This window comes from Oryx dammah, unplaced genomic scaffold, assembly GCF_014754425.2.
Source record: "Oryx dammah isolate SB20612 unplaced genomic scaffold, SCBI_Odam_1.1 HiC_scaffold_4, whole genome shotgun sequence".
Lineage (NCBI taxonomy): Eukaryota > Metazoa > Chordata > Mammalia > Artiodactyla > Bovidae > Oryx > Oryx dammah.
Genome location: NW_024070188.1, coordinates 6,050,769 through 6,066,166, shown reverse-complemented (window position 1 = coordinate 6,066,166; position 15,398 = coordinate 6,050,769). Strand labels below are relative to the sequence as shown.

The window sequence follows — 15,398 nt, the reverse complement described above, 5'->3', positions numbered from 1 at the left end:
TAGGACCATCAGCCTAGAAGAAGATTACGTAACAGAGCACAGTCTTACGATATTCAAGCATGGAAGAAACAGTGTCAAGAGTTGTTAAATCTCATATTTCAATGTGAAGATTCTGAGCCTTTCCGCCAGCCAGTAGATCTTCTTGAATATCCAGTAAGTATTTCTGAAAATACTTGCCACTTTGATTTTTGTGTATATATATGTATCTTACACATGACAGTTTACTATTTATTTTTATGATTATAGTTTATTTACTTCTTATTTGAAACATGTTCCCATTATCCATCTGATTATGTAGAGCATCTAAATTGAACAGTGTGGTAAAACAGAAGTAGCCCTGGACTAAGACTCCAAAGAACTGAGTTATTGTCCCAGCTCCGCCTCTTACCAGTTCTGCAGTTTTGAGCAAGTCACTTAGTTTTTATATCTGGTATATTTTTACCATATCCTCTTCCATTCTCATTTTATGGATTTATTATGGAAATTGTCTAGGAAGCAGTAATACTTATTATTAATAATTATAATCTCTGAGATTAATAAAAATCTCTAAATCATTATTACAGAGTTATAGAAATGGAATGAGACTATTATTACTACCTATTATTAAACACTAAAATAGATTTTAAATTAAAACTCTATGTAAATGTAAAGTGGTGTTATTGTATATGTAGGTTATGCCAATTTATGATTTTTATGGAATTCATGGTAGAAAGTTTGAGTAAACATGTTATAAGTATTTATTTTTTGGTTGCAGTCTTAGCAATCTAAATTTAATTTTGAGTAATTTTTGTATTCTTGTTTCAGTTATTAAAGATGGTATGGTTCAGATGACATTCATGGTTTCAAATGAAAATTAAATTTTTTATGAGAGATCATGACCTGGTTGTGTTATCTGTTGTGGCTTTATAATAAGTTTTGTTATGTATGTATTCTAATTTGCAATGGTGAAAATAGAGAAATTTCATTGATAGATACCATAAAACGACTTTTCTTACCATTTAAAAATCAAGAAACATGTAATCTTAAATGTCGAAGATAAATCTTTAATTCCAACAATGTGATAAATGAGACTAATTCAAACCCTGACATCTGAAAACCTCTTAGAAGAAATAAGCTAATGCTGTAGTCCTCTGGTTTTCATTTCTCTTTATTTTTGGAGCCTGTGGATTTCCCTTTGTTTCTTGCAAGCCCAAATATGTATTTCATAATCTCTAAGCCCAGGTGTCCTCACTGAAAAATTCTGCCAGATGTTTAAAGAATTAACACAAATTCTGCACTTTCTCAAGATAAGGAATGCTTCTGTACTCATTCTATGAAGCCATTTATTATCCTGGTGTCAAAAACAGTACTAAAGAAAATGCAAAAATTCCTAATAAAATATCAGCAAATAGAATTCACAGTATATAAAAATGGTTTTGTACCCTAAATGGGTTTTTTTCCCGGGGATATAAGGGCTGGTTCAGTATTTAAAAATCAATCATTGTAATTAATTACTAAGGGGAAAATGACATTATATCAATGCAGAAAAGGCATTTGACAAAATTCAGAGCGCGTTTGTTTTAAGAATGTACACGTTGGGTATGGTACGCTGTAATCGTTGTGGCCGTGGGAGGAAATGAGAATGAGTCTTGTAAGGAAGAAATTTATTATACTTGCATGTCCCAGAGAGGGGTTCACCAGATGCCACTTAAGGCTCAGGGCAAGCATAAGGTTTTAGTCAGGTTGCAGAAGATAGGAGGAAAGGAAAACCTTAGGCCAAAGCCTTAGGCCAGAGATTTCCATGAGAGGCAAGGCTGGGCCTAGTCACCAGCTTAAGATGGGCTAGTTTGAATTACTCCAGTGGACTTTGGGGTAGGAGAGTGGTCTCTAGTTGTCTTAATATTAATTCCTGACCCAGGATGACTCAGGGCAGAGGAAATACTGGTTGGTGTGTGAGGATTGCTTAAGGACATGGTCAGTTTGCATATGAAAGATATATTCCTAGCACAACCCTTTGCTATTTCTAAGGATTGCCTAGTCCTCGAAGAGGCAGTCTCTCCTTAGGCCTGTATGCCCCCCCAAGTGTCAAAAGAGTATCAAGAATACAGAAAGTAAGATAATTAGTATAGTTGGCCCTATGATGAATGGATATCAACTAGACCTACATAATGTAAGAAAACAAGAAAAAACAAACTCTTAAGAAAACTAGAAATAAAAGGAAACTTCATAACTTGATAAAAAACATCTGTTAAAAAACCTACAGCTAACCTTATGCTTAAACATGAAAAAATGAATGCTTTCCCCCAAGATAAGATTGTGAGTGATGCAAAAATATCCATTGTTTTTCTCACCACCGCTATTTAACATAGTACAGCAAATTGTAGCCAGTGCAGTTAAGACAAGAAAGGAAAATAAAAGGCATTGCAGATTGTAAAAAAAAGAAAACTGTCCCTGTTGGTAAAAGGCAGTTCTACTGTTTGCTTTATGATCAAACATATTTGATCATAAATTAAACTTCATGGGTTAGAGTCAAGTTACTATGTTTCAAAAAATACAATTACATATTCTGGGGCTATGGAAAAGGTGTAGTATTATTTATTCCTCTTAAAAGATAACCGTATTCAGGTCATTTTATACTAGTTTGTTGCTGTTTTGTCGTTTCATTTGTCTGTTTCTATTACTTCTAATTTGTTGCTTTATTTTATATACAGTTGAGTAGGGGAGATTGAGTGATTGCACTTTCCTCCATAAAATGAAGTGTAAAGGCTTTGACAGATGTTTACATTCATAATTCTTGATTTGTGCAACGTTCCCAATTGTATTAATTGTATTACTGAAGTTGAAGTTAGCAGAAGTAAGCCCTTCACGTTAATGTGATGTTATATTGTCATTGTTTTTATTGTTTGTATGTCAGTTTTAAAGATACAATTATGTTTCAGTGAATAAGCAGCCTTAAGAGTTTATGTGTAGCATAAAGTTTTGTTTTTTTTTACATCAAACTTGTAGTTTTAGAACTGAGTTTTTCAGTACTGTTTTAATCTCCTTTTCCCAACACAACTCGATGCTTTACCTGTTTCTGAAGGCAAAAAAAAAAGCAGAACTTATAAGTTCTTGAATGAGAGAAATCTTGTGCAATAAAAGGTAAAGGGACATGAAAAAATAAAAAATGACTTGGGAAAAAAGAAACCTTGAAGAGGGAAATAAGAAATGATTGTTAATAGTTCTAGTAGTTGCAGTCATCACAGAAATTGTTTGTGAATCTCTCTTATGAGAAATAATGCATCATCATTACTGTTAATAATATGACCTGTTTTCCTTCTCTTAGGACTACAGAGACATCATTGACACTCCAATGGATTTTGCTACCGTTAGAGAGACTTTGGAGGCTGGGAATTATGAGTCACCAATGGAGTTATGTAAAGATGTCAGACTTATTTTTAGTAATTCCAAAGCATATACACCAAGCAAAAGATCAAGGGTATATAATTTAATTGCCTTTTTTTCTGTCTAAATTAAATGAAATTAGTAGAAAAGTATGTTAAGTAACTAAACCCTATGTTTAATTAAAATTTAGAGCTAAGTTGACAAACTTCTATTAGGTTCTTAACCTACTGGAAAGAAGAATTCACATCTTTCTATTTTATTCCTTTTGTGAAAAACTCTAATGTCATTTAATGTTTAGGAATGTTACTTTTCTTGAAGATCGTGTAGTTGAATAGATACTGTCCTGATATGTGTTAGAGGTATATGTGCTTAACTTTTTCAGCTATGTTCTGCTTTCTGGAAAGGAGCATTTTTTTCTGTATAATGCTCATATAATTGAAAAAAAATGAGTAAAACTATAAATGAGTAAAACTTTTTTTGGCCAAATATGGAAATAATTTGTCATAATGCTAAATAAAAAAATAATTTTAATAATGCTTCAGCTTTAGTGTTTGTCAAAAGAGATTGAGAAAAAGCAACCTTTTAAATTCTAAAAAATTTTTGCTAGAAAAGTATTTAAATTTATATGTTAATGTTTTCTGAACAGCCATTTTCTCTCCAGAATGTTTGAACAGTTATTTTTCTTTACAGATTTACAGCATGAGTCTGCGCTTATCTGCTTTTTTTGAAGAACACATTAGTTCAGTTTTATCAGATTATAAATCTGCCCTTCGTTTTCATAAAAGAAATACAATAACAAAAAGGAGGAGGAAACGAAACAGAAGCACCTCTGTTTCCAGTAGTGCCGCGTCAAGGTATTTGATTTCTTTTAAATATCATCAGCTGATCTATATAACTTTGTCATCTAAGTGATAGAACTTGGTGTTTTTTAATACTTCCTTTACTATTCCCTATATTGCAGAATGATATATTTGACATGCAAGTTCCTATGATGTGGAGGATTTTTAATCTTTTAACTAAAGCTATACTAGTGTAAGTGCTTAAATTCAAACTGCTAAATCTGTACAGTTAAACAGCATTTTTAGGATAGTGATGGCATCATGCTTTCTGTCATATAACTATAGCATTTACAGCAATCCTTCACTAAATATTCACTTTTCAAAGGCTCACAACCATATGAAATCCACTACAAATCTCATATTTTAACATATTTCATAACAGTACAAATATTGAATCCAGCAGTATTATAAAACTATTTTATTCATCCCCACAGAATTATAAGAATGACTAATGATACTATTTTATTTACAGCCCTGAAAGGAAAAAGAGGATCTTAAAACCCCAGCTGAAGTCAGATATTACTACCTCTCCATTCTCTGCACCTACACGGTCAATACCACCAAGGCACAATACTGCTCAGATAAATGGTAAAACGGAATCCAGTTCTGTAGTTCGAACCAGAAGCAATCGAGTGGTGGTAGATCCAGTTACCACTGAGCAACCATCTACTTCTTCAGCAGCAAAGACTTTTCTTTCAAAAGCTAACACATCTGCAGTGCCGGGGAAAACAAGTAAGAATCACCTACAGTTTCTAAACGGAAGTGTATATATATAATGCATTTTTAAATTTAAGTACTTATTTTGCCAAATGGGATATATTAGACTTAGTACATTCCAGCAGACATTGGAATTTTACTCTTCTTTATTATTAGTTTTCCTTTTCTTTATCATTTTTGCACTTTAAAAAAAAATTTGTTTTATTGACAAAAGATACTGAGTAAGGTTTAGGAGTGTCAGTATAAGATAATGCTTAAAATGGTGGGGAAAATGGCAAATCTGATCCAAACTGCCTAAGTTTAAATCCTGGAAGCCAGACTTGATAGCAGTTTGCCAGCACTTGCCTTGATAATCTTTTGGTAACTGGATAGCTTCTGAAAGGACTGAAATTATTATGTAAGCCTTTTCCCTTTTTGAAAGTAGATTTCTTGCAGAAGCTTTAAGCATCCTCCAGGTTTTGTCTTTATTGGCTAATTCACACAATTCACATTAGAAGTAATCTTAACCTTCTTGCTTGTTTGAAGGTTAAATAATTTAACTCTTAGCTTGTAATCTCCTGTATGTGTGTTTTAGTTCTAGAGAATTCTGTGAAACATTCCAAAACCTTGAATACTCTTTCAAGTCCTGGTCAGTCCAATTTTAGTCATGGCACTAGGAATAATTCTACAAAAGAAAACATGGAAAAGGAAAAGCCAGCCAAACGTAAAATGAAATCATCTGTGCTCTCAAAGACACCCCCTCTCTCAGAGTCATCACCTGTCATTGAGCAAGGTACCGTAGACTTACAAATGATGATTCTATTGGAGATAACACTTACATTCATTTTTTAGGTCGCTCATTTAAAAGTTACATATTCTGTATCAGTTGATAAATTTACTGAGACATCTTTTGATTCATACCAAAAGCAAACGGTATTATTATTAAATTTTAAAAGCCAAGAAAAACTTGCTGTATGAAAAATAAAATCATATTCTAAAATCAAAGGCTTTTAATGATACAGATTTAATAGTTTTTAACTTAATTATTACAGAACCCAAAAAAGTATCTCCAACGTTTAAATAAATTGAATTTAGTAAACCCAGTATAGCAGTTAAAAAAATTTTTTTTCAAGTTTTTTCCATCACAAAATTCAACATATTCATCTTTAAATAATCCATATTCCTAAATCTTAAATTCTTCCAGATTCTTTTGTCTGCAGATTTTCATTGTAAAGCCTTTATGTTTGAAGGATGGAGAAAGTAACTGATAAAATACAACTTATGACATGTTAAAACAATTAGGTCTTCTTGGTAGCAGACAGCTCAAGGATATGCGTTTTTTGTCATGACTTCCAGAGTATGTCTAGACCATTTCCTTTTCAGTATTCCCCTAAGAAACCTCTCACAATTTAATTTTTGTACTGAAACGACCCCATTTGATTAATGATTTTGGGATCTACCCACCTAAATAAGCTTAAAATCAGTGAGTCATCCTAGCCGCCTCTTTAGCAACCAAATCTGCTTGTTTCTTTCTTGTTTCCTTAACATTTCCTAAATCCATTTCCTCTGTTCCATTCTCACTTCCACAAATTGTCATGCTCTCATAACTGCTATCCCTGCCTCAGTTCTCACCTCTTCCTTACTCGGTCCATCTTCCACCGTTCAGTGACGTTTCTCATCATGTGTACAAGACACACACACACACAGAATTAAGATCCTTCCCTTCCTTCAAGTCACACATGGAATCAGAATTTAATGTTGTTTGTGTCAAGTAGTGAAGAGTCTTGTATAACAATGTTGCCTAACATCACAGCTGTCCTTACTTTTCTTTCTCTCTTTTCTCTCCCAGCCATCCTAAACCACTTGAAAGTCCCTAAATACTCTTGTCATTTCTTCCTTTGTTTGAATTTTTTTCCCCCTACTGGTGGTTTCCTATTCATTGCCTTTGTGGCCCTTATAATGTTGATAGAGTTATTCTTTTTTACATTGTCTATCTCCAGTAGAATCTAAACTCGTGTTTGCTCATGTTTTAATTACCTGTACTTAGTATATAGTAGACAATGTTTAAATAAATCAGCAAATGACTTTATATGTGAGTGTTTTACATTTTTATATTAGCTTCCTTTCTGAACTGAATTCAGAGTTTTGAATGTTTTATATTGGCCTTGCTTCTGTTAGTCCTGAATTCTGGAGAAATCAAATGTATGTAGAGAATTGGTTCTAGCATTACAATAGGGGAGGTTCAGTAGCCAATTCGATTGATAGGTTTTGGGTATTACATATGCCAATACAGTACAGAAATACGATAAGCTATTACATAACTCATTAATGACGACTTTGTTGGCACTTGAATTAACTATTTAGAAACAAGAGCAGTGCTCTACAATTGAAATACAATACAAGCCACATGTGTTCTTATAACCACATATAGCAACAGCAAACAGGTGAAATTACCAGTTTTAACAGTGTATTTTCTTTACTCCATTATATCCAAAATATTTCAGTGTGTAATCAGTATTTCAAAATGTACACTGCCTCAATATTCAAATTTAATTAAAAATTCAGTTCCTCGATTGCAGTTACGTTTCAAGTGCTCAGTAGCCACATGGTTAGTGGTAGTACCATCACAGGATAGTACAGGTCCAGATGAATGATTTCAAAAGCTTTTTAGCTCTTGAATTCCTTTTTTAAAAGAACTGCATTGATTCTTAACCTTTTTAGGTAATGTATTTTGTCAAGTTTGAAGACCTTGTAGTGTTTTTCCCCCCCAAAAAATGCACATAGGCATATCTACACAAAGTTTGGGCCAATTCAAGGGCTTCCCTGGTAGCTCAGATGGTAAAGAATCTACCTGCAAGGCAGGAGACCTGGGTTTGATTCATGGGTTGGGAAGATCCCCTGAAGAAGGGAATGGCAACCCACTCCAGTATTTTTGCCTGGAGAACCTTATGGAGAGAGGAGCCTGGTGGGCTACAGTCCATAGAGTCACAAAGAGTCAGACACCAATGAGCGACTAACATACACACCCACCTACCTACTACATCCCATCCCACCCCCTTACCTCCTAGAGTCCTTGAAGCCAGTCTGTAGAACTTCTGTAGGATATATTAACTGGATATTTATTTGCCAGTAGTCCTATATAAAACAAACAGAAAGATAGCACAGAACCTTAAAGAATCCTAAGGCAAATTAAGGGTATTTGTTGGAAAATACCTGACTACTTTATGCACACACACATTCACCACTCCCCTATTATGCAAAACCACTAATCTGAAAAACAGTTATTAGTACTGTGGGGTCAGGGTTTGAGGGCTTTTCCTTCTTCCCCTGCTCTTGGCTCAGATGCTCCTCCTCTGAGACAGTTACTTCTTGAAATTTACAAAGCACTCTATGATTGAAGCCCAGGACAAAAAAATGAAGAAACATTCTCTTTAATGTCACAAAGTGTAGAATTTTGGAAGAAAAAAAGTGGTAGTGCATGTTTGTCATCTTTTTCTTCATCTGAAAGTGTAATAAGCATTTTTTTTTTTTTAACCATAGAAAGGCAGTTCATGATTTGCAGTTCCTACAAATCTAAAATTTGATCTTCAGATTTTTTTAAAATAAAGCATAATAGCCTTTATTACGGAGTTTGTTATAATGGGATTTTAATCCCGATGATGGTGACACAGTGGGTGTGACTGATATATGCAGCTAGTATTGCTCACGATGATAAGTCAGTCATTTGCCATTCAGTGACATAGGCGGTAGGACTGTTCCAAAAAAAGAGCTCGTGACGAAAACTGCCATTTAGCTGTTTTTCTTAACCCTCTTTTAAAAATCCTGTGAGCAAGAGTAATTTATTTCTACTCTTGTGAAAAAGATAGATGTATCAGAGCCATAGTAGTGTCTATGGAGGACAGCTGGTATAAATTATTCCAGTAGATGTATTCTCAAACCTTTTGCGTAGGAGTTAGTAGAAAAGGAGATCCTTTTTTACTTATGAGGAATGTAAAGAAATATTTAGAGTATAAATTCTTCTCTGACATCAGAGAGGTCATGGTCATCACATCCAGTCGAGGGTTAAATAAGCATTAGAATCATTCCAGTTTTGATAGTCCCTTTTTCCACTTCCATCTGTAGTAGCAAAAATGATTAGAGGAAAGTAGAGGGGATGATAACGCTTATTTATTCAGATTACAAAGCATAAAGGTCATAGATTTTATGCTAAGATTATTTTCCATAATTGAGCTACTTGATAGTAGGAATATAGGAAAATCCTGTTAATGAAGTAGACCTTAAAATGTTTTGTTGGGGTGAAGTTCGATATGAGTAAACAGGGTTACTTTGTATAATGAAAACAATGCTCATACATTAGAATGTGTAGTAAAGGTAAGTAGGAGTAAGAAACTTGGCTAATTCTAGCTTTGTCATAATTTGCAGTATTAGGTAATTTATTTGCTGATTTTCATTTCTCTCTTCTCAAGTCATCAGTGACTTCATTAACAATGTTTCTCCTCTGTGAGTTTTAAATAGAAGATTAATAATATCATTAAACTATTAGCTTTTTGTCAGTTCTTTTTCTCAAGCTAGAAAAAAAAGAGATTAGGATTATATTATGATGTGTAAGTATAGCAGTGGGCTTACTGACTAGTTTGGGGGTCAGATAAGAGAGCAATTTCGTATATTAAGTGCACTGTTGTTGCCTTTCAGCAGACTGTAGGAACAATGCTCTTGTACCTGGAAGCATTCAAGTAAACGGCCATGGAGGACAGCCGTCTAAGCTTGTGAAGAGGGGACCTGGGAGGAAACCTAAGGTGGAAGTTAGTAACAGCAGTGGTGAAGTTACACACAAGAAGAGGGGTCGGAAGCCCAAAAAGCTCCAGTACACAAAGCCTGAGGATGCAGAGCAAAATAGCGTGCATCCCATCAGGGATGAAGTAGTTCCTTCCTCAACCTGCAGTTTTCTATCTGAAACTAATATTGTAAAGGAGGATTTGTTACAGAAAAAGAGTCGTGGCGGCAGAAAACCCAAAAGGAAGATGAAGACACAAAAACTAGACTCAGACCTCATAGTTCCTACAAGTGTTAAAATGCTAAGGAGAAGTAACCGAAAAAAGACAGATGATCCCATGGATGAGGAAGAGGAGTTTGAGGAACTTAAAGGCTCTGAACCTCACATGAGAACTAGAAATCAAGGTCGAAGGACAGCCTTCTATAATGAGGATGACTCTGAAGAGGAGCAAAGGCAGCTGTTGTTTGAAGACACTTCTTTGACTTTTGGAACCTCTAGTAGAGGACGAGTCCGAAAGTTGACTGAAAAGGCAAAAGCTAATTTAATTGGGTGGTAACTTGCACCAAAATATTTTACTTCAAAATCTATAAAGCAGGTACAGTTAAGGAGTGTGTAGAACTAAGGCTTCTGCTTCCTTGCTGCTATGACGGATATGGGAATGTTATGATTTGATTTGCAAAAACAAACAAACTTACAAGACGCTTCACTTCTTTAAATGAATATATATATATAAATATATACATATATATTTTAAATGTTTGCTATTTATTGCCCTTAGATAGGTTATGCATTTCAACATTCATTTCATTTACTGTTCAAAGCAAAAGAAATTGAGGCTCTATAATGGACTCCCAATTTATTTCTGGAAAAGACAGTTCTGCTACACTCTTAAGGAGCATATAATATTCCTTAGTGATAGAGCATTTTATGTTAAAATGAATTATTTTTGACCAAGCCAGGTACATTTCTGTTTATACAGAAGTCTTGCCCCTAGGAGGACAGGTGTTAACCAGAGTAGCAGTGAATTAAGAATTGTGTTTCCTCTAAAGATAAATTTAAAATTCCCACCATTTGATACCCTGAAAAGTTTAATTTTAATTATAGAATGTTCATCTACAGAGAATCTAGAGGAGGCTTTTGCTGTATTCCATTTCTGCCAAACTTAAGAGAAAAATGTACTGATGAAAAGGAAACATATCCACATTGGAAAACATTTGACTGTCTAATTTTTCAGACCTTGATTCTTATGTCAATCACTCAATCTCTGTTTATTGTGCCAAAGACTGAGAATCAGTGCAGTGGAAAGCCTGTTTTTGACTGTCAGGACAGCATACACTTTTTCAATATTGGAAAGGCTATATATTATTCTAAAGAGCAAGTTATTAAAGAGTTATGCTGAGATGTATCTTTTTTTGGTACTAATAGTAGAAAATAATGCACTGGTGGGTCCTTTGACAGAGATGTTTTAGAGAAAATGTTTTAAGTGGTTAAAGGATTCAAGGAAAATAACAGGAAAAAGGTATGGGATTTGATGTTTACTTGTTAATCTGGATTAATGTCATTTCTAAACTTTAGACATATCTAATAGGCTAAAATGACTTACAAAGAAATGTGTCTGTGTGTGTATGTGTATATATTGACAAATGGGTATAATTGAATATATATACAAACACATACTTATATGCTATTACCCAGGTATAAATTCTTTTATCAGGATTTTTTAGATAGTGGTAGAATAAAAATAATTTTAAAATGTCATACTTTATAGTTTAATTTTAAGGGGAAGATTGGTTATTTTCAATTATTAAAGGTTTAAAAATAGGCCAAATCACTTTTTATGCAATCATGTTTTATACAGTGGTCTCATTGCACATTGTGTTTTTTCTGCACTTTTTACGGTATCCTTCACGCTGGTATGTCAGTATACACCCAAGAAAAATTCCATTTAATGATTGTGCCTTGTATTCTATTATTTTTTGCATCATTAGTAAAATTAAGTTGTCTATTGTAAATGATAACTATATGACTTAGGAGAATGTATTGCTATATGTACTGCTATGGAAAAGGAAAGCAGTTATTTATTTGTTTATGGTACAGTTATTTTATACCTTAAAAACCAACATAAATACCATTTCTATTGTTTAAAGATTATTGTCCATTTTTTAAAAAGTTTAAAGAATGTAGTATTTTCTGAGGACTGGTATGGTACAAAAATGTAACCAAAATTTTCAGATACTACATTTTTAAAAAGCGAGGATGGGGAAAATATGTATCAGCATGGCCCTGGTGTAGAAAAATAAAGTCTTTAATTGAACCTTGGCAAAATACATTACATAATTATTTCTGTAATATTTCTGGTAGGGATAAATGTTAGCTGTCAGTTGATTATGTCTTGAAAAAGAATGGAAAGTCATGCATTTGGGCTTTTTAGATTGTTTGTAACTAAATTTGTACAGAAATCCTCCTGTGAAATTAAGTAAACCATTTTCCAGATCTTAACTGGATTGCTGTGATTTTGCAGTTGAAAATAATTTCAAATTTTTCAGGTTTTTTGTATATTTATTTTTTTCTAACAAATATATTTAACTATATAATTAAAGTTCAGTAGTTAAACTCTTCATAATGCAGAAATGGATGGCTTGGTTGTATAGTGAAACGAGTCTCTCAGTTACACCATTATGGAATATAACAGTGTGTATGTTTGAAAATTAAGTCATTAATTTGTTGCTTTTGAAGGCAATCTATTTGAAACATGTAATTTCCTGATGGTATCTGCATTGTATTAGAAAATAAGGCTATAAAATCAAGTTTTGTAAAAAATATGTGTATAGTTTAAGGTGTGTACAGAGAAGGGAAGAGCGTACACAGTCTTAAGAGTGAAATTTACTGCTAGTAGGGTGTATTAGTTCTCACACTTGAGCAAAAAAAAACGAGTATTTACCATCTTACCTGCAAGACGGAAATGTATTATTCTAAATACATTCTGAAGACACTATATACTTAGGACCTTATTTGCATATTATTAGACACTGGTTTCCTAGGCAAAAATGACTTGGATCAGCTTCTTTGTAATTGAAACACTTAAAATGTATTAGTAATAACCAGATATGTTAGATTTTATAGTTTTATAATTTAGCTTCTATACACTGCAAAAGTTGAATTGAGGAATTTATCACCATAGTCTTGTTCTGTTTGACCACTAGAAAAATCTCTTCGAGTCAGTTAATACCAGGTATATACTGTTTATAGGTCAAAGGAAATGTTGGCAGTTGTCTTAGGTGAGCAATAAATACTAAGTTTATTCAAAGTTTCAGAATACAACTTGTGGTTACAGTCTTAGAAATGTAAATTCAGTTTTTGTATTTTTAAGTACCTAACCCTAATACTATTCTCTCCTTTGACCCCAACATTCTCGAGTTCCAGTGAAATGTTATAAAATTAGAGAATGTTGTAGATGAGCAGATTAAACAGTCTGATTACAGTCCGATACCTCTGGGCAGTAGACATTCACTTTTTTAAAAAGTTGTATTCTTTTCAGTCTACTATTATGGCATTGGACCATTTTCTGCATATATTCATGAACTAAAGATTTGGCCTTTTTTTCATTGTTTTTATTTTTGCACATCACAAATTTGAAGACTATTTGATAGTATTGTAACAAAATGATCTTCCTCTTTAAATTTATTTAGAATAAATGTGCAGAGTATTTGTGAGCTTGCTTAGGTCATATCTGAGACGCGAAGTTTGGCTGAATCTAGTATCACTTGGACATGAGTTATGTAATATACACTGATCAACAAAAGATCCTTGTAGCATGTATGTTAACATTTTAAACTCTTCCTTATCTGCAATGCAGTAGATTAATCAGACATTTTAACAAAAGTATTCGGGTAACATTTTTAGCTTATAATGATAGTAGCATTATTTACATGTTTTGATAAATGATTTGTAATATAAATTAGCTTCTCCAATTTATAGTGTTTAATTCTAGCATTCCATTTTATACATGCATATATACCTCTCTCTCAGATTTCAACTGGAAGCAATTTTGACTATTTTCTACCTAATGAAGACAAATTGTTATTCTGAATTGTTCACCTGAAACTTATTTTTGAGTAGGTTGAAAGGACCAAGATACTTGAGTGTTAAAAGGGCTATAAGTGTCCTCTTTATATGCAGGAAATACATGATTTTAAAAGTCACAAAAGGGGAAGTAGTTTTATGCTCTGTGGATTATCCAATATTTAGTTTTTTAAGTTTGTTTTAAAACAGGTTGAGAAGTGGTTTAGTTAAATTTAGGTGACAATTTATTTTCCAACTAAAATTGAAAAATATACCTTTTCCTCATTTCCCTCCTTGCAGTTCCTCTCAGGTCCCAAGTTTCCAAGTGATTTGAACTAAATATTACATTTATTGAGAAGCTGTTCTTGTTCTTAATTATACTGAGCTAAGCACTCCAGATGGAAAGTCATTTTGTACTATGTACAATACCCAAGAAGAGGTCACATTGAGTCAGAAGACTGTAAGTACCACTTTTGACGCTCCAGATATTAACCTTGTACACACTGTAATAAAACAATTAGAACATATTATGAGCTATAAATATATATATAATTTTTAGTTTTGATAGCTCTGTGTTTAAATACTTTTTTAATGCAGATAAAATCATCAGGAAATTAACCTTATATGGCACAAACCAAATACATAATAGTGGGTGGCTCTGAATTTCTACGTTTAAGGAGCTAAGAAAATAGGTTTAAGATGATAAATAGTACACACACCTATGATGCAGATGTACACATGCTCGTTACTTTTAAGATTGTGCTGTGTTGATTGATCACAATGAAAGGTTATAAATTGAGACAAAATACAAAGTTACATTTTTGGACCATATTAAAACTGCAAGAAGATGAGGTCTTATTTAAAGATCTTTTAGACAACTGTTAAATCCTGTCACATGATATTTAGACGTGTAGAATGTAGCTCAATTTTTGAAAAGTAACTGACCTAGAGGGTTAATGTTGAAACTGACACATTTTCAAATTAAAATGCTTATTTTGTACAGAAAACAATGTTAAACACAAGCAAATCTGTTGTATGTAATAAGTAACAGAGTTTTAAAAAAAAATTAATTATTTAGCTTTATTGAGGTTTTTGGTTTTTCTTTCTGGAAACCTGAAGTATCATGTTATAAACAGCAGTCTCACACCAGAATAGCAGTGCCCTTTCTTTTTGTACATATTGATTGGACCTTTCTTTACTGTTAGGTGGACACTTTCTATGTTAGTTTTGAAGCATAATTCTTTGAATCCTTTTATACAAACTAGAATGTATGTGTAAGAATTCCTGTCCCTGCAATGTAGTAACTACAAACTTATTTTTAAATAAATAGAAAACTTGTTTTTCTAAGCTATTTTGTAGAGCCTCCTTTCTTTATTTTTATTTTGTAACATGAAAAGCACTCAGTACATAATTTCAAGAGGTATTACATAAATGCTGTTGCATTAGTGTTCCCAATGCCTTGTCTGCTTAGCAAAATGTTAAAATATATTAGCTAATTAAAGGATTGTGGGTCCCCTACTGCTGCTGCTGAGTCTCTTCAGTCGTGTCTGACTCTGTGTGACCCCATAGACAGCAGCCCACGAGGCTCCCCCGTCCCTGGGATTCTCCAGGCAAGAACACTGGAGTGGGTTGCCATTTCCTTCTCCAAAGCATGAAAATGAAAA

The 15,398-nt window shown here is 33.2% G+C and overlaps 1 protein-coding gene across 1 annotated transcript in view; it reads left to right on the top strand.

Moving 5' to 3' along the window:
- Window positions 1-15,085, top strand: part of LOC120862909 (pleckstrin homology domain interacting protein) — a 124,433-nt gene extending 109,348 nt beyond the window's left edge. The window contains exons 34-39 of the mRNA XM_040239072.1: window positions 4-153; window positions 3,305-3,457; window positions 4,054-4,217; window positions 4,675-4,934; window positions 5,494-5,691; window positions 9,591-15,085. Of these exons, the coding sequence (XP_040095006.1) occupies window positions 4-153; window positions 3,305-3,457; window positions 4,054-4,217; window positions 4,675-4,934; window positions 5,494-5,691; window positions 9,591-10,228 (1,563 nt within the window). The 3' untranslated portion in view covers window positions 10,229-15,085. The remainder of the gene's footprint in view (window positions 1-3; window positions 154-3,304; window positions 3,458-4,053; window positions 4,218-4,674; window positions 4,935-5,493; window positions 5,692-9,590) is intronic.
- Window positions 15,086-15,398: the final 313 nt, after the last annotated feature.